Source organism: Argiope bruennichi, chromosome 3 (assembly GCF_947563725.1).
Source record: "Argiope bruennichi chromosome 3, qqArgBrue1.1, whole genome shotgun sequence".
Taxonomy (NCBI): Eukaryota; Metazoa; Arthropoda; class Arachnida; order Araneae; family Araneidae; genus Argiope; species Argiope bruennichi.
In genome coordinates, this window is record NC_079153.1 from 116,482,030 (window position 1) to 116,501,511 (window position 19,482).

General features: G+C 26.9%; 1 protein-coding gene across 4 annotated transcripts in view; it reads left to right on the plus strand.

The window, feature by feature from the left end:
* The window catches only part of LOC129964016 (neuron navigator 2-like), a 654,345-nt gene that overhangs the window by 449,640 nt on the left and 185,223 nt on the right, over positions 1-19,482 (plus strand). The window contains exon 1 of one of the 4 annotated variants that reach the window (XM_056078678.1): positions 10,921-11,126. The exons of the other annotated variants lie outside the window; for them this stretch is intronic. Coding sequence (XP_055934653.1) covers positions 11,081-11,126 — 46 coding nt within the window. The 5' untranslated portion in view covers positions 10,921-11,080. Of the gene's footprint in view, positions 1-10,920; positions 11,127-19,482 lie in introns of those variants that run through there. 4 annotated transcript variants of the gene reach the window in all.

The following is a 19,482-nucleotide window of genomic DNA, read 5'->3' on the forward strand; positions in this document are numbered from 1 at the left end:
TTATCTAATAAGGTAAATGAATCCCTTTTCTTACCCCAATCTCAATCTTAGAAATATTTTAATATACCATGACTAGAAAAAAATGGCCCTTTAAAGGGTTAAAAGAGAGAAAAATTAGTTTGACAAAATGTGTCCAAATTTGTGCTAGAAAAATCCATGCAAGATACTCTCAAAAAATTTGGCTGTTCTTGAGAATCTGGATATGAGATGGAAGGTGATGAATAACTACAAGTCTTCAAGGTTTTTTTTTCTTTTTAAATTAAAAAATCAAAACCTGAGAAGCCAAAACCTTTTTTGAGAAAATAATAATAATACTTTTTCCTTAATACAAGTTTTAGCTTTGTGAAATAAATGCTTTCTTGCTAGCTTATTATAGTATAAATGCATCCCTATAGAATTAAGAGTTAAATTTAGATAGATTAAGATATTTGTTTGGTAAGGTTATTATTAAGGTAAGACAAGCGAACCTTAAGCGGCAATTATTTTAAGATTGACCTCATAATTTTGTACGTTTCCAGATTATATCTAACACAAGGCTTTCATACCAACCCAAAAATTGAACATACCGCTTTTAATGTATATCATTTTCGTATATTTGGATGGTCTTCGGTGAAATAGGAATTTAACCCTCTAGTCTGGCCAAGACTCTGACAGCAATACACTGATGCCCTATAGAGTACCTGTGAAAATATAAAAACCGTGAATAAAAAATTTTAATGTAAAAAAGATAAATTTTAAACAGAAACAGTAATTAAAGTAGTAAAGTCAAACATCTAAAATATTATATCAAAATGTTCGTAAGTCAAAACTGCGTAAAGACTTTTGTGATTCAAAACACTTGGATATTCTATCTACATCGGTTTTCATATGATAATTCTGTTATGTTCTAACTAAATGTCATATATCGCTACTAAATCCGTCTGTAGCATAAAAATTTCATAATTTTTGCTGTCTATTGTTTTTTGGCAGTTTAATTTGATGTAACTGCGCTGATATTTCCGAGTAATAACCGATTGATGAATAAAAAATACTATTTTATGTGGATGCTATATTGTATTAAAGGACGATGAACTTATTAAAAATGAAATTCAGCTTCCGAAAACGAATTAGTTTCTCTTAATAGGCAATATCAAAATAGTACATCTCTTCTGGAATGGCATTGAAACATCCAAATGATAAATCATCTCTTAAAACTAAATCACGTCTTTAGAGTGAAGAGTTCTTTATCCCTGTTATTGTGCCGATTAAGAGCTAAGCCAATATTTCTCTTGCATTGTGGCTGTGGCTTTGTTTTAAATTTAATTTGGAAGTAATGCGATTATATTTATTATCTAAGATTGCTATTAAGTAATTGAAAGAAAGGGATTAACTGATAATAATAATTAATTATTTCTAATGTCATAAAATATTTCTTTTGTATTTTATCTCTTAGTTATTTGCGGTATAAATAGGGATACATTTATTTTAGGTTATAAATAGGACTACTCGTAAATTATTTTTATTTAATTTCACAATACATGACGTTTTGAATTGGTTAAAATTTTTTATTCTTTTATGTAAGTAACATATGGTGCAGGAATTGATTTGAAAACTATATTCAGTCATTTATTAGGATTTTTTTATTAGAATTTTTTTATAACGTATTTCAGTGAAAACTGATCCAATAAATAACTGAGATAATAACGATAAAATTTTTGAGAATTAAATTTTTGAGAACCAATGAATTTTTAATTCTTTATTATTGAAAACTAGCCATAAATGAATTATTTTAGTTATTTAAAAATATTACTTTGTATTAAAATACATTTTTTCCTATCTGTATAAGATGATGGATATAGTTAATATACTGTGAAATGCCCATAGAAACAGAAATTTCACTTGTAATACTGAGTTTCAATACATGTAAATACTTTTCCTCGTTGTAGTTTCAATTTTGTAACAGCATGTGAGATTGAACGCATTTATTTATTTTTTATTTTGTAAATAAATAAATAAATATTCTTGCTTAATAAGGGAGAAAAGAGTTTTTTAGCATTCATTTTAGACACATGTAAAAGATTAGTAAAGTAAATTGTTATGTACTTGTGCATCAAACAAATTATTAATAATCAACCTCCATATATAAATTCCACAGCACAACAACATTTTCCTTTTAACTTTTGCTAATATTTCAAACATAACTTTTAATAATAATTGTTGAATAATTTGTCTGTCTAAAATTAATATTACATGCAGCTTTTCAAAATTGTATGTATCAAATTTAATTATATGGTGGCATTTTTAAATTGCTATTATCTAAAATTTTGAGAACATGACTATAAATTTTAATTCAATCTTTGAACAGAAAGCTATAAATTTTAATAATAACACTTGAACAAAATTTTCTCATTTTTTTCCAAAAGGTCAATACTGCATTCGTCCAGAACTGTGTATATAAAACAAATTTTTCGGGTATTATATATTTAAATTATAACCAAAGAAATATTTTTATCTTGACTTTTTTATATCTCTGTCATAATTTTTATTTACAACTTTAAAATTATTGCATTGCCCTTCGAAACTACGAAAATCAAACGAATTAAGAGCGATCTCCTGCCATATATCAAACCATATCCTCTTCTACTATATTTAAATTAAAATCTGAACAATATTTCTTTCATTATCATACAATATCACCATTATATGGTTTTTTTTATCACCTAAGACTCACACAAATTATTTTAGTACTCTTCCAGAAGTGGTGCTCTACGTCTCTTTTTATTAATCGCAAACAGGTTTCTTTTAAATTTTTTTTGAAGAATCCACCGAATAGTTTTCTCTTTGTCATCTGTGAGACGTCCACCCTGCAATTTGATCTTCTGACGCGAGACATCCCTCTTGACCTTCGGTTTTTCCGTTAGAAAATGAATAGCTGAAGATATGAACGATCCTTTTTTATTTCATTTGCAGAAATTCAATTCTAAGAGAGCGATCGTTTTTTAGATGAGTTCATATTTCTTTGCGCATTGTCTGGTTAGTTTCTAGCGAAACTTTAATGGAGCGTGAAATATATGGCGGGATCATATTTAAATTATGTAATATTTTTCGTAGCTCGTGCATGATATGCTTAGTTTTATTTCTTTTGAAAGAATTTATTATCGAAAATTTCCATCTTAAGATTTTTAATATTTTTTACCTTTTGTATCTTTTTTTTATGACATTTTATTATATACTAGCTAACGCACTCGGCATTTTTCTGAATTAAAATACTTTCATGTATGCATTTAAAATAAAAACTACTTTTGTATAAAATATTATTATAATCGAAATCATTTTATCGTCTGAAATGTTTCTTAATTCAAATGATAATAAGAATTGAACCAAACGATTTTTAAAAAGCCTTACTATTTAATTTTCTCCATATCGATAAATTAAATTAATATTGTCTGTTTTTAAACATTTTTTTAATGTTCTTCTAGAATTCTTCTAATGTGTTCTAGTTTATCGCTTGTATTCTTGTTCTTCATGAACAGAAAATAATATTGCAGATAATGTACAAATTGTCATTTAAAACCGATAAAAAATATTGTCAAAAATATAAAAAAAATCAAACAGAGCAAAGTCCTACAATTGTTTAGAAACGAAATTTCTACTATTTTTCTTATTTCAAAATCGTCTCCATTTATTAAATTTAGAAGAGTTATTAAAAACGTAAGGAAAAATTGCATAGAAATAAAAACTGGTGTTTTTATTGAAAGGGAATTGCATTTTAAGAGAACATAAATTTTCTTTTGTGATAATTTCATTTTATGTTACTGCGGAAAAACTGCCTATTTTCTATTAATTTCTTATTGATTGAATATTTAATTAACTTTTACCCGGTGAAAAGTCGGTAATATTCTTTTTACTGTCTTAAAAAGTAATTGCGTAAAATTTGGTTGAATTCTTGTGTTTGGAAGGACATATCTAACACGTATACGTAGATATTTATATACATGCATACATTCTTTATTAAATATAATGCTTAAAATTTATTTAATCTAGATAATTGCTTTCATAAATATAATTATTTGAAAATCACATATTCAATTTTAAACTGGTTGCTATCCATGTGTAAAATTATTTAACTTGAATAACAAAGTTGAGATTCATTGCTTTACAATTAAAATTCTTCTATACTGCAATAAATGATATTTCCGGAATAGTGAATTTGGATTTTCATATAAGACCGTAAATTTCTTCTAACATGAAGTGAGTTTCCAACATTTTTATCTACTAATGAGTTGAATTTATATGAACTTTTAATGTTAAAAATTCCGCAGTTAAAAAAATCAGACTCATTTTCTTCTCGAAATAATCAAAAGTAATAGGAAACATAAATATAGTGAATTTTAGTATACAAATTTTTTAAATGTATTATGCTATCCATATAATTATTAAGAATTTTGTTTAAATTTGTCGGGTTTTTTTTTCTTTGCTTTTTTTATTGCTATTGCAATGGCATCATTTCTTTCTCATATACAGTGCGCTCATTTAACAATGGAACCCATGGCGCTTTTTGCTCGAAGGGAAATAGCATGATAACGTATTAGATTTTACAGAGTAATGCACAAGTATTTAGATGTTAGACGAGATGTGCTGTTACATTTCTCATATGACTGTGACATCACAAGTATAGACTTCTTTATATAATTATTCTTAATGGCTCAGTGTTTACAATTTCTGCTTTTAAATGAAAACTATAATTAAATTTTTTTTATTGAAGCCTTTGTGTTTGAGGTGCTGTTAACCTGACCATTCAGGTGATAGTATTTTTGAGAGATAATTATAATTATTATGCAAAAGTAACCTTGAATAATCTCACTATATATTCGTGACTGCAAGTGTAATATAATATAGTCAATGTATGAAAGTAATTGGAGGAGCGTGCCGAAGTCCATCTGGAAACATCTGGCATTCAGTGGATTCTTATAATTGTTTGATTATATATCCGATGATTGGATTACTATCATTTTTGCAATTATATTTATTCATGTTAAGTTTCTTTGAAAAGTATTACGGATTATGAACTCACCTGCTTAAATATTCGCTGCTTTGTTAAATGCTCTCTAGCGTATCATTTCTCTTCAAAGAATAAGAAATCCAACTTATAATATTTTTGTCACGTAAATGGTGACACAGTTGAAATGCCCAATAAACAATAATAATAAGTTGAATAATTAAAATAATAATCTCTTCCAAGAAGTCGTAATGGTTAAGATGTTTTGTAAACTATCAATGAGGTGTTGAATTTATAAAATTCTGAAATGTATAATTATGTAGCTATAAAAACATTTTATGCCATGTCAATTTTTTTTAATTAATTCTTTCATTTATTTATTTATTATTGAAATAGTGTGTTTTCAGTGTTATGTTCAATATTCACTACTATGTTAAATTTTCTCTAGCGTATCATTTCACTTCAAGGAATAGGAAATCTAATTTACAATAATTTTGTCACATAAATGCTTTCAGTGTTATTGCCATGGTAAGAAACCGTAAAGGTTGCGATGTTTTTGTAAACTGTCAGTGAGGTACTAAATTTATAAAATTATGAAATGTATAATTATATTATTACAAAAAAAAAATAGATATTCTATGCCTATAAGAATTTTTTTGAAATAATATTTTTTTGGACAAGTTTGGAAAAAATTATTTTTCAACATTATCGTTTTCAAAGTAACTTCTTAAGAATATAAAAATATAAGCTTTATAATTGTTCTTGCTATTCAATTCATGACCAAATTGACAATTCTTGCAATCGAATCTTAATCAAACTAAAAAAAAGAAAAGAAATCTTATGAAAAGAGCTGTTCTGTGGCGAAATCATTATTCGGTAATCCATTGACGTAACTGCTCCGAGCTCAAACAACACACTCTCATGTTGTTCTCAAGACCTTTGCCTTTGTAGGTCATATTTACCTCTTGTGTTCTGGAGGCCATGAGGATGACCGGACAAGTTTTTTAGACTGAATCATTCGCAACTCAGAGCTTCTGAAGACGCACCTGCTGAGATGACTATCTATTGCTTTGGGACCGAAAAGTTTTTTTTTCTATTATCTTGGAGATATCTTGAAAATCAAGGTTCGTTCATTAGAGCAGAAGTTGGCTGCACAATTCTCATAGAATTAAAAATAATGAGCTTTTTTTAGTGTGGAAGATGGTTAATTGAATCGTGGATTAATTAAAGGATTTGTAATTAACAGAAATTCGATTGGAAATATGCATTTTTTTTTATAATGGCATGGACGTTTTAATATTTCTGTCACACAAAAACAGTTAGTTGACGGAAACAAGTAGTTATTTGTATCAATTTTCAAAACAATGCTTTGCGAACTGTAAATTTATAATTCAGTTCAATAAATTTGATTGCATTATTCATTGTTTCCCAAAGTGGCCATCGAATTACAAGATACGCATTTGATACTGCTAACTCCACGCACACCTTTCATATGCGGACAATCCACCTTGACTGTTTGTTGCCTAACTCTTAATTGTATAGTTGCCTGTTTTCTGCTCGTTAACTTTTCCACTTTGTTCATTATGTTGCTAAGCGGAAAACTTTAATGGATTATTATATTTGTAAACTCTGTTTGGCAGCATGCGGAACGAATTGATTTTTTTTTTTCCCCCTTCAGCATCGTTGTCTTTAGCCGAGTTGTAAACCTTGAAACCAAACCGCGTTGCCAAAAGCTGATGTAAGAATTTTGGAGAGGGGGCGTTGATTCTTCGGGTGAATTACTATATTATTGTCCAATGGTGACTCTAGTTTTATTCATTTTTGCGCGTAGGATAGTAGTGTTATAGTATATTATAATTCTTTTTTTTCCCGGTCTTTTTTGTGAAAGAGAGTCGTGAATTGTCGGTGTTTTCAGGTCACATATTTTGGGCTGGTAGACCACGTTTCAGTGAAAGCTTGTGGGAAAGGAATTTAAAAAGGTTTTTTTTACTTCCGCTTTTGTAGAGAAAGGTGTAAAAGAAGAGAAAATTTTCTTTAGACGAATTTCAAAACGAATTCAATTCATTTTGTTTTTCTTAAAATAATACATTTATTTCCGTAACTTAAAAAAAAAAAGTATAAAATTATAAATATATTTTTTTATCAAAGTTTTTTTTTTATTTCAGTTTTTATTTGTGACTATGAATTGCTTCTAAGTGACTCTTATTGTGTTTTCTTTTACTTTTTAAATTTTTACTGTATATTTACAGTATTTTTAATCGAGTCAGTTTTTTATTTTTTAAAAATTTAATCAATTTAGAACAATATTGACTTGTTGTTTGTTAGCATGGTTTTGATTATTTCTTAAAGACTGTAATTTAAGAAGAATAATTGTGCAAATAATGCTTGATTTGCCTTTGATTAATATATTAATTTTCCTTTTAAAAGGGGGGGGGGTCCTCTTATTTTTTTATATAATCATTATATCTTCAGTCTCATTATAAAAATAGAACCATTTTTTTTTTTTTTTTGCGTTGGATTGATTATTAACAAATTCAAGATTGTTTAATTTTTTCGCTTAGTTTTGGGTTTATAATGCAATTAATGTTCATTATTTGTTTCCATATTCAACAGGATACTGTTTGTTTCAGTATTCTGAGACGACCACTTTTCGACGATTCCATCTCATTAAGGGGAGAGATGGGGAAGGATGAGCGCATTTCCGGAATTCTTCGTCATTCATTAACCTTGATTTTCGCCCTATTAGATATTTTTTTGTTCAATTGTTTTTCACATGTATGTGAATATCGTGTCATTTCTGACTATATTATCTTAATTCAGTCTGAGAGTAATCCAAGTTTATTTTATTGTTAAATGTAAACATTCCCTCTTTTCATACTTCTTCTCATCCCTATTTTGACGATTTAAACCCATCCTAACGCATGCGCAAAAGCGCGGGCGATTTTAGAATCCGTTGTCAAACAATAAATAAAAATAAAAATAAGAGATAAGAAACAAGTTGCTGTCAGAAGAAGAAAAAATAATTTCCATAAATATATGTTTATATTTTTTACATATTTTCTTAATATATATTCGGATATATATTTTTTTTTCTTAAATCACAGTCTTGCAGTGTATTTGCATTTTTTCTATCTGATATGTAATATTTATTTAAATTACTATCCTGTATTCCCGCATGATTTTAATCTTCCCAATATTTCAAATTAAATCTGCCAGACTGTTGATTAAAAGCATGTTTATATTTCTTCTGTAGTTTAAATTTTGATGTACTACTGTGGAGTTTTTTTATTATTAGCAGAAGCAATCGTTGAATTTAAAACTAAAAAAAATCTACATCATAAGAGTAATAAAATATTTCTCTAAAGATATAACAAGCAACATTAGCAGCTCATTATCTGTGCTTTAACCATTTGTGAAACGATTTGTAGTCGTTTGCTCTGATGATCACTATAATAAATCACACTATCTCAACTTTATATAGTTAAAGCTTTTACTTTTTAGCTGCCTGTGCATAGTGTACCTTGCCGAAACAATGAACATCTTATTCAGCCTCATTTAAAAAGGAAGCAGGTCCACGCCTGCGTGCCACCCCTTTCATTAAAAGGGGGTTCACATGAACAAAATGGGTCATACCCGACCATTGTTTCACTACCACCTGTGACATCAACCGATGAGGCATGACCAGGCGCCACTAAATTGCTATCGTGGACGTTTTTAATCCCGCCGAACGCTGAGTGATGACAATTTGCACGTAAAATGTTATCCGTTGGGATCAGCCGAAAGGGTTCAAATGCTATTTGAACCTCTTTTTTTCTTCTTCTTAACCTTTGATGTTGCTTCGAGACTGAGTGAAAAAAGTAACCTAGTATTGTCACGTGATTCTGAGAAGAAAAGGGGGAAATGGTTTTAATCTTTGGATACGAGTGCATGGCTATATTGAGTTAAGAATGGATACAAAGTTTCTGCTACGTTTTGTGGTGATAGATTTAACATAACAACTCGCAATAGTTAACCATTCGCGACGGTGTAATGAGCTGTTTATTTTAAAGCATATCTGCCACCATTGTTAATTGTTGCCATTTTATTTACTGGATGAATAGAATATATATTTTCACTAACGTTAAGCAAACAAAGATTAAATGAATATGAAATTTTGTAAATATCATGATTTTCTGAATTTTAATGTTAGTGGTTATAAAGTTATTTTTTTTCTTTAATTGGGAGAAATTATAATTTTGTTTGATAATGATTCAGACGATAAAGAGTTGCAAACGATTAAAAAAGATATTTATTTTGTAAGATATAATTTTTGATATTAAAATATGACTTTTAATAACTACTATTATTCTTAAAAATGTTTTTATACATATTTATCAGAAAAGAAATTGATTGAGAAAGAAATTATCATCTTCTTTATATTTATATTAAATCACGAATAATATATATATATATATATACTCAAGAATAGATATTAATTATAATAAACTCTCATTCTTTTTGAATGAAACTCTCATAATAGTTTATGTTTACTCGAAATTATATTTCATTCTTATATTGACGAAAGTTATCTATGAATAACTAAAATGTATAATTACAGTTGCAATGCTTTAAATTAAAGATGATGCGCATTTATAATTATAATTAGAAATTCAGCTTACATCAGAACAAGAAATATTCTATACATGAATCTGTGTGCGTCATTTCTTCAGAATTAAAAAAAAAATTAATTAAATGACCTTTCTAACCTTGAACTTTTTGGCCAAAGCGAATAAATAAAACAAAGTAAAAAAATGAACTAAATTAATCAAATTGTCTGAACTCTAAACCAATAAATAAATAATGAAACCAGTAAGTAAATAATAATAATAAAAAAGAATAGGAAATAATGAAATGCTTCATTATGAAAATAAATTTAAAAATTGAAAGAGTTGAAAAACCATAAATAATATATATTTTTTTAATTTTTTTTTTATTATTCTTTCCTTCAAGTTGATTCCTCATCTTTCGTCAAATAATGCTCATGTTAACTTACCTTCATTTATCATTGAACTATTTATTAATGAACACAAATTAGAACAGTAGGGGACGTTTATTTAAAATTCGTGGGAAAGAGTCAAATATAGAGTATGTCATAGTTAGACCAGGTTGGATAGCCTTTTTTTTTATGACATTTTGAAACGGAAGAATGTTTAGCATAAAATAATCATACATATGTAGAATATGTACATATGTAAAATTTCTCCGACTGAGACGGTTTGTTCAATTAGCCAGCTTTGAGCATGTTGCCTGTTATTATTATTTGCCTGTTAAGAAAGTTGACATCCCAATTTGCTTATGAACATGTGCAAGTTTTTTATGAACACCTAGACTGTCGAAGGGTACATTCAAATATTATTATAGCTGCTGTATTTTTTACATTCCTGTTTCGAAATTACATTTTTTTTTCCTTGCTAACGTCCTTTGTCGTTTCGTCTAACGTACCGAACTCACGCACACATGCATATTTTTATTACTAGTACTCAATTCAATGAAATGGCGTGAGTCCATAACAGTTGTGCTAACTATTCTATTGCTGCACGCCTACGCAAAAATTATGGTTATTGCCCGATAGCCGATGCTAAGTCAAAATTAAATTTCTCTTTCGCTGCTTCATAAGCGTGACATATTCCTTTATTTTATTCCAAACATCCTTGTTTTCCTCCATTACCATTGCATTCTCACTGTATGTGTAAATTTAAAATAACTTCATCATCACTTTTTTATTTATTTTTCGTTCTATTGTATTGGTGTCCAAATATGGCGTCCACGTAGTAAGCCTGCCTTTTTTGTCGGTGCTTTCCCATTGGTCATGACGCAACAGTAGTCAGTCGATGACGTAACCTCCCAGCTACTGCTCTCTCTAACTGACAGCTGAGTAGTTCATTTAAAAGAGTTGAGTTTTGTTGTGGCTAAGCTATCGTTTGGACAGATGGTCGTCGGCTTCATCACAAGGAATATCATTTTTTAGCCGCCTCGTTTAGTGTGTGTTCCGACTAATTTTTCCACGTGTTTTGTCCCGCGTTATAAAGTTGTTTCGAGTTGTGTCTTCTCATTGGATGCACTATGTTGGAGAAAAAATTGATCAAGCCTCAAAGAGGTATTTCAAAAGGTATTTATTATAAATTTTGATAATATATATATATATATCAGAAAGTTGTTTCGTTATGTGAGATATTTACTAATGAAGTTTTATTCAAAATATTTATTTGGAAAATTTTATATTGAATTTCTTAATCACTAGGAAATAAAAAAGTGTTTTTTACTGATTATCATTTTTTGAATAAATGTGTAAGTTTTTAAAATTCGATTGCTCAGAAAAAAATTAAATTGAATTTCTTTATTAGTTACTAATAAATAAAAAAAAGTCTCCACTTGCCTGTCGTTTATTTAATAAATATTTTTTTTATAATCCATTTTATTTATTCTTTATCTTAATATTTCTTTTTTAAATCGCATAGTAGCATAGGTATATTTTCTTTTTACGTAGCCTATAATATTTTACTTACGTTTTGTTATTTTCATTACTTTTTAAAGTATTTGCGTGTAATAGATAACAAGCTTTTGAAAACTGACACTCTAATCTACGCAAACTTATATTATTATAGTTATCAGCTGCAGAGTCATATATTTTTATAAAAATATATCTATACATTTCAATATTTTTATGTGAATATAGATATATCAAGTTTAATTAATAATTAGAATATTATATGAATTAAGTTAATTATTTTATATTCTTCTCATTTTTCTTTTAATTTTCCGTTACTTTGATGCTAGCGAATATTTTTAAAAAAATTTTAAGTGATTATGAAAATAAATATACGAATATCTTTTATTGGAACGCTGATCAAAACTTTATTTCAGCTGAAAACTACTTTGAAACTGAAATGAATCAGAGGACATTATATTAGTGTTAAATTGATCATTTTTTCTTTTTATTTCTTCAATGTAACTAATAATCAATGAAGAATAGACCTAATTAAAAATTTAGTTTTAAAACTGCTGCAAGTATTTTCCCAAAGAATTCTTTGGTTAAAATAACATTGGAATATTTTATATTTTAAATATCATGTATTAACTTATAGGAATGATATCTTCACAACTTAAATATATGTTTTTTAAAAACATGTATAAAATAGTTTTCAGTCTTTTTTACTTGTATTTAAATTTTTGTTCGTGGTTTTACGTTTTGTTTTGTTTGGAATTGAAACAGGAAGGCATGAAAATATTCAAATGGCATAAAAATAATCCAGAGGATAATTTTACTGAATACTGAATAAATAATTTTTCCTGTAATGAAATTAATAATTGCTCTTTTAATCAGCGTTTTCACGCTTTGAAGTGGCAATGGCAAATGTTAAGATACATTTTTTATAAAATTATAGAATTGTGTAATTTTTCTTTTTTTTTACTATTCTCTTATTGTTTTATATATATATAGTTTTTGTGTGATGTTTAGCTTATCAATCTGGTCTTAATATCTTAAAAAATTTAGTAAAGAGTGGAATGTGAAGTGATATATTTTTTTATATATCGTAATAATATTGATTTACATTAATTGCCATAATATATTAATAAATTTTCATTTTTTTCCTCTGTTAATTTTTCAGATTTTACTGTCTAAATAAACGTTGAAATATTGCTAACGATAATTTCTGATAAACTTTGACAATCATTTTACATTTGAAACTCCATGGGAAATCATTTATTTGATTATTCCTTTGCATTTCTCTTTCGAATTCGGTATCTGCAAACAATGTATAGGTAAAAGTTATATGTTTCAAAATCTTTGTGCTTATATTTTGAAATAGATTAATTTTTTTAAGTGAATTCCCTCAGAAACTATCGAATGTTTCTTAAATTCTTGATACTAAAAATAAAGTTTGAGACTTGATTTGATTTTTTAATATAAATTTGAGAGTATCTTTTAATTATTTTTTGGAGAAAGTTTGTTCGAAAAAGAAATACATTTATTCTCAAATATAATTTTTTTTTCCGCAAAAAAATTTTGTTTAAAAAATAATTTGAAATGCACTTTTAGTTTATTGAGATTCCAAATTTAGATTGCCATTTAAGAAATAAGTTAATCGAAAAGTGTGCTTATAGATCTTTATTGAAATATCATGATAAACAGAAAAAAATATCAGTGTAAGAAATATATATTATGATTAGTAAAATAAAAAACATTTTATACACGTAAAATAGCTCTGTAGATATCGTAGAAATTTTGTTTTCATTCATGCCAAAGTAGCCGTATTAAACACTTTCATTATCATTAGAATTCATATAAAATTTAAGTCTCTGATTTATGAAATAAATCTTCAAATAAATAGTTATTTCTTTAATCGATTACGGCTATAAAATGGAGCATTTTTGTTTCTTTTCTCAAATAAATTTCTTTTTATCTCTAAGATTTCGCGCCATTTTCAAATCTTCGAACCGTTATTGCTACTTATGTGCCGCTGATCAAATATTTGCGCACGTATTTTTATCACTCGGAGATTAAAAAGAATAGTGAAAGAGATAAAGATAACAAACTTGGATCATCTTCTGAAGTAGCTCACCTTACGTTTTCAAGAATATCACGCTGGCTTGACTTTGTGAAGAATCGTTCAACTGAAAGTTAACTGCTCAAAATTTCAAACCAAGCGGAAAAGAGCTCTTTAAGGAACATTAGACAATGAGAAAGATTTAGTCTTTTAAAAGGGAACGTTTCTTTTTTTTAATTCTATGACTCTTTTGAAAAGAGTAAAAGGAAAAACGTATCCCGAAGCGACGGGCTTAATCGACAATGTTCATCCTTGCAAATAATATGCGATAACTTTCCTCCTCCGCAAAACTTTGTTTATTGTCTTGGATTCTATTCTATTTTTTTTTTTTTTTAAACTTTTCATATTATTTCGATTTATTTATCCTGCTTTCAAGTCTTATGATGTTGGCTTTATAAATACAAATTAAAATTTATCTTTTTTTTCCCCCCGAAAAATACGAATTTGGTATTCATGTTATAGAGTTACGATTTTCTTTTTTTAAATTTCAAGTTCGATCTCTTTCAGCTGTTCGGCTTTTTTATTTATTTATTTTTTTTTTATTTTCTGCTTACTTTTATTGGAACTGTTTATTTTATTTTATTTATTCTGTTCTGTATTGGGATTTAATGTGTTGGTTATACAAGTCTAAAATGAAATTCTGTTGATTCTTATAGATTTGTTCTTAGCGTGAACTTTTGTGAATTCTTAACTTATTCTCGGAATTTTATCTTTAAAATAATTCTTCCTTTCCTATAGTTTTTTAAAAACATTTCCTGATATTTTAGTTTATTTATCCAATTCTTAAATTATATGATGCTAGTTTTAAAGGTCTCAAGCGGGATTTTTTCGGAACATGTTTCTTTGATTCTTATATGATTTTTTAACGTGATTTTTCTCTTAAATGTTTTACATTTTTTTAAAGATGTAAATAGATGCAGATGAAATTTGATAGTTGGTTTAGATTATGGATGAAATCTTATTTAAGAGTTTTTCATCCTTATTTTAATAATAATGATGATGATTTTATAAATAATGATGAAAAGTATTTACTCCTTTAAAATTTATCCTTTTCAAGAATACTGACACATATATTTACGATTAGTGTATTTAATAAAAAAAAACAATTCAATAAAAAAAATTGCTTTTAGTTGTATAAAATTTGAAAAATATGGAATTATTTTATTTTTGGCTTATTTTAATTCTGTCCGTATAAAGAGAATAAAATTTAATTAGTGGAAATTAAATTGTATATTTTTCTATTTAAAAAATTCATTCCCCAATGTATCGTAATTGGGGATTATTAAAAATGCTAAATTTTTCAGGCAATAAAAGGCCTGACAATTAAAAAAATATCCTGTCACAAATAGTTAAATGACGCAATTTCAAAGCTATCAATTGTTATAATTATATGACTTCTTTTTTCTTTCCCTTCATGTTTTGAAATTATCTTTGAAAAGTGCTATTAAGAATGTAATCATGTTAATCGTGTTCTTCTTTTTTTTTTTTCTTCTTTTCTTTCTTCGTTTTTTTAAAGAATCGTTTCTGAAACTCATAGAAGTTTTTTTCAGACAGCTTTAAACTGCATTACTTATGTTAGTTTACTGAGCGTTAAAATTACTGCTTTCTTTTAGTCTGACACAAATTAAATTTAAAAAACAAAATTTAGCTATGCAAAATTAATTGAAAGAAAGAGTGAATTATCTTTATAATTATTATGATTTAAACAAACCCATTCGTTAAAAAATTTCGTAACTTGGCTGCTCTATAATTTCAAAGGCTAGAGTATATTATTTATTTTTCCATTTATTTTTCGTTTATATAATTTCCTTGCTCGAAGTTTTTTAACTGTATTTAACTTTTTCAAATTATAAATATAATTATTATTTTGAAGTTAAATATTGTTAAAATAGCATTCATGCAAAACCTTTGATTGTAATTCATGTAAAATAACTCTTTGTTTTGTTTTATTATTTTTACGAAATGTGCATTGTATCTCGATGATTCATGTGTACAAATTGAATTATTGTAAATTATATCATGGAATACTTTTACCTTCCATGTTATGATTTTATTTGCCTTTACGTTTGCAGCATGATTGTTTTATTTATTCATAAGACTATAATATTTACTGTATATATATAATATATATATATATATATATATATACACACAATTCATATTTATTACTAAGATTTCATAAGTAATAACTATCAGCCACCCTACTTCGAGTTTACTATAGAATATAATTTTTTTTTTTATAATAGCACAAAAAAATACGACTTGTAGCAAAAATTCTATAATTTTTTCCACTCGTGAATTATTTCTTTGTAAAATTCAATCTGTAAACGTATACAAGCTTAAAAAATTTTACTAAAAATGTCTACTTTTCAATATAATAGAAAAATAAAATATTAATTGATGTTAAAGAAATTAAAATCAATTTAATTTATCACATTTCTTAAAAAAATGTAGTAAATAAGGCTTATAATTTTTAAATTAAGTTAATTTTATTTTCTAATTTTGCTTGTTGTCGTGATCCTATTTCTTTTGCAAAAAACATTCCTCAAATGTATGCGAGTTAAAAGATATACCTATCCATGCCACCATATGCATACAAATTAAATATTAAAAGATAAGTTATGATTAAAATAAAAAAATCTTTCTAGGAATGTTAATAAAGGTAATTCTTTAAAAACTGTTTTATTAAATTTATTTCAATGAATTAAATAAACCTGATTCAAAAATTCTAGCTGAAAAAACTTGTTAGTGCGGTTCATCTTCTAAAAAAATAGCACTTATGATAGAAAATTTTTGTTCTTTATTTAAATAATTCCTCTTTGGTCGTGTTATTTTTTATCAGAATCTTCATGGAATTTCGCATCCTCATTTCAGATGAGTAAAAGTTAATTCGTGCTTCTGAAAATTAACCGCTTGTTTCCGTCTCAAAACACGCAAGAATATGAGCACGTGTATCCCCTTCCCACGTAAATCGTTTGGAATAATGAAAAAATTTAGATATTTATCTAAACGGCTTCAAACACCCAGTTTCATCTCCTGAGTTTATCAACTTCGTGCACCGACTGCAAAACAAGTGGTAGCCACCAGAGTTCAAATCGTTTGGCGAAATCCATTTCGGTTCGTATCTCAACGGGAAAAGGTTTTCGTAAAAAAAATCACTGTTGTGCATTTCAGCACCTTATCAGTGCAACTTATTGTACTTATCGCTCGCGCTTTCTAAGAAGAGGCTTATCATCATACAAATAACGTTTGGAGTGCAGCGTTTCCTTATTTGAGCTCTGTTGTTTGAATCGTTAGTTATGAATGATGCTATTTTTTCTCTCTTACGTATGCGATTTATATTTAGAGATAGCATTGGAATCTACAGAAATTTTGATGCCGAGATTTTGATGAATATCGATATTATCTATTTCCTTGATGCAAAGAAATTACTTTTTTTTTCTCAATTGAAAAATGTAGGGAGCTAAATGGATTAAAACTGTTTTGATACTCTGGCACCTAGATATCGACCAATATCTTTTTTTTTCCGTAATTCTTTTATCAATTTTTTAACTATAGAATTCCTCAAAGATTCAAGTTTATTTGTAAGCTTGAACATTATCAAACTTTGCTGGCATGTCATTTATTTATTACGTTTATTTATATTTGTATTACCACTCGAAGATAGATAAATACTTTTATACATGTTTGTTTCTTCTGCATATTTTTATTTACTGATACGTTTCTAGAAACTTTAATTAATATTACGTAGAAGCATGTAATAAAGCGAGAAAAAAGCAATTTCGACTTTAAGTATTAATTTATAAAAATAGAGCTTCTATTGTTTTTATATGTTTTATTTTCATTTTGTTACTGCTTTTGTACTTCTTCACAGAAAAAAGCAACTAGAGATTGGAATTATAAATATTGGGATTGTGTTTTACGAAATTTGAGTGGTATTTATGTTATCATGGTAGTATTTATAGACTAGCTTACTATCTTTAAATTGTGTACTACTACATAAATGACGAAAAGTACATAACTACATAAGTGATAGTACTACATAAGTGACGAATTCATACTACATTAGTGACGGAAAGTGCTTTAAAAATTCTCTACAGAACAGAGCATTGGATCTAAAGCTTCGAAATTTGGCATGTTATTACTTTTTGTGTAATAGGTACTCTTTAAAATAAAAAAGATTTTGTTTTCAAATTTTTTAATTGAAATTAATCAAAATGTTGGCATTTTTATTTAATAACTTTGGAGCTTATTATTTAATAAAAACATTTGTTTGTGTTTTAAAAAATAATCATAAAGTTTCCAGTGATTATAATTATATTTCCATGCAATTCTTTTCTGTAATTTAAAAAAAAAAATTCTGCAAATATTTTTAAATACGTAAACTTTACAACAACGCATTCTTTTCTTTATTTATAATCACTTCAATTGCGAAAATATTAAGCTCATTTTTTATTCTCTATCTCTGCTATGCTATTAAAAGTTAATTCTTTTTTTTTAAAAAATGAAAGTGGATGAAAAAAGTTTAAAATATTATCATTTTATGATACTTCGGATTAAAAGCACGAGTCTTAATTTAATTTTTTTTCGTAAAATATTCTTTTAACTTTTTTTTTATTAAATAAGATTATTTAAACTATTTTTTTGAAAAAAATTTCACTATTGTTATTCGTCTGATAAAATATATGAATTCTCCCTTTTTCCCCTTTGTTTTGTAAAGCAAGAGGCAAACACTTTAATATTGTTTTTTGAATAACATTTCATTATAATATATCGGCGCTATGGATCGAAAAAAAAAATTGCAATACATTTCAGTACTTTATTAAAGCAAGTGGCAACTTATTGTATTTATAGTAATGGTATCTTTATCGCTTATCTTTTCACAAATTGTGTTTGGAGGTGAATCGTTTCCGTGTATGCTCTTCTCACTAAATTATTTATAAATTGAAAACAATGAAAAATGAAATGTAATTGTTTTAGTGAAGCGCCTCATATTTCGTTTTTTTCCCACCTTTAAATTGAGCAAATAAAACGTTGAGAGTCGTAAACATTTTTTAAATTCGTTTTTTTTTTCCGTCTTGATAAAATTTAGGTTTTTTTTTTTTTAATTTTATTTTATTTTTCGATGGATTAAAGCTTGCAAAAGAATAAAAGATGCGTCTTCTTTTTCGTTACTTTTTTTTGCATACAAATATAAGTTTGATTGGGGATAAGAAATGCCAAACATTTTTTTTTCTAGAAATTTATTTTTCGCATTTTTTTAAATGCTTTAATAACATTTATTTTTAATTCGAATTTTATTCGCGCATTATATAAGATAAATAAATATCTCATTTTTTTTATAAACAAATGATAATCTCATATGAAGTTAAATCTTTTCCCAAATCAAATTTTTTATTTATCAGGACTTTGAATGGGAAGTGATATTTTGAGGGAAAAATTCTGTCATATATTTCATCACCTTATCAAAGGAATTTATTGTATGTAACACTCGTATGTTTCTAAGCAGTGGCTTATCTTTTTTCAACTGATATACGGAGTAGAGCTTTTCTTTTTCTGTTATGCTATTTGAAATAATGATATTTGAATGGCTAATGCCATAATAATGTTTACTAACACCGGTATTCATAATTTTTAATGATACAATTAATTCCCTTCCCCCTTTATTTTTTGAAGTTATTTTGTGAAAACTTCACAAATAACTGATTTTATCTATATTTGGAAGCTATTTTCAATTAGATGCATGAACTTAGTTTTTATATTTGTATTCACAGAGCTTTTAAAAATTCTTTCTCTTAGTTTATTTTTTTTTTCATTTGATTTTTAAAGATGTTTTCATTTTATTTTTCCTATTTTCTATCGAGCTCTAAAAATGCGAAAATCATTAATGATTTTAGAATGGAAAACTGGGTAGGA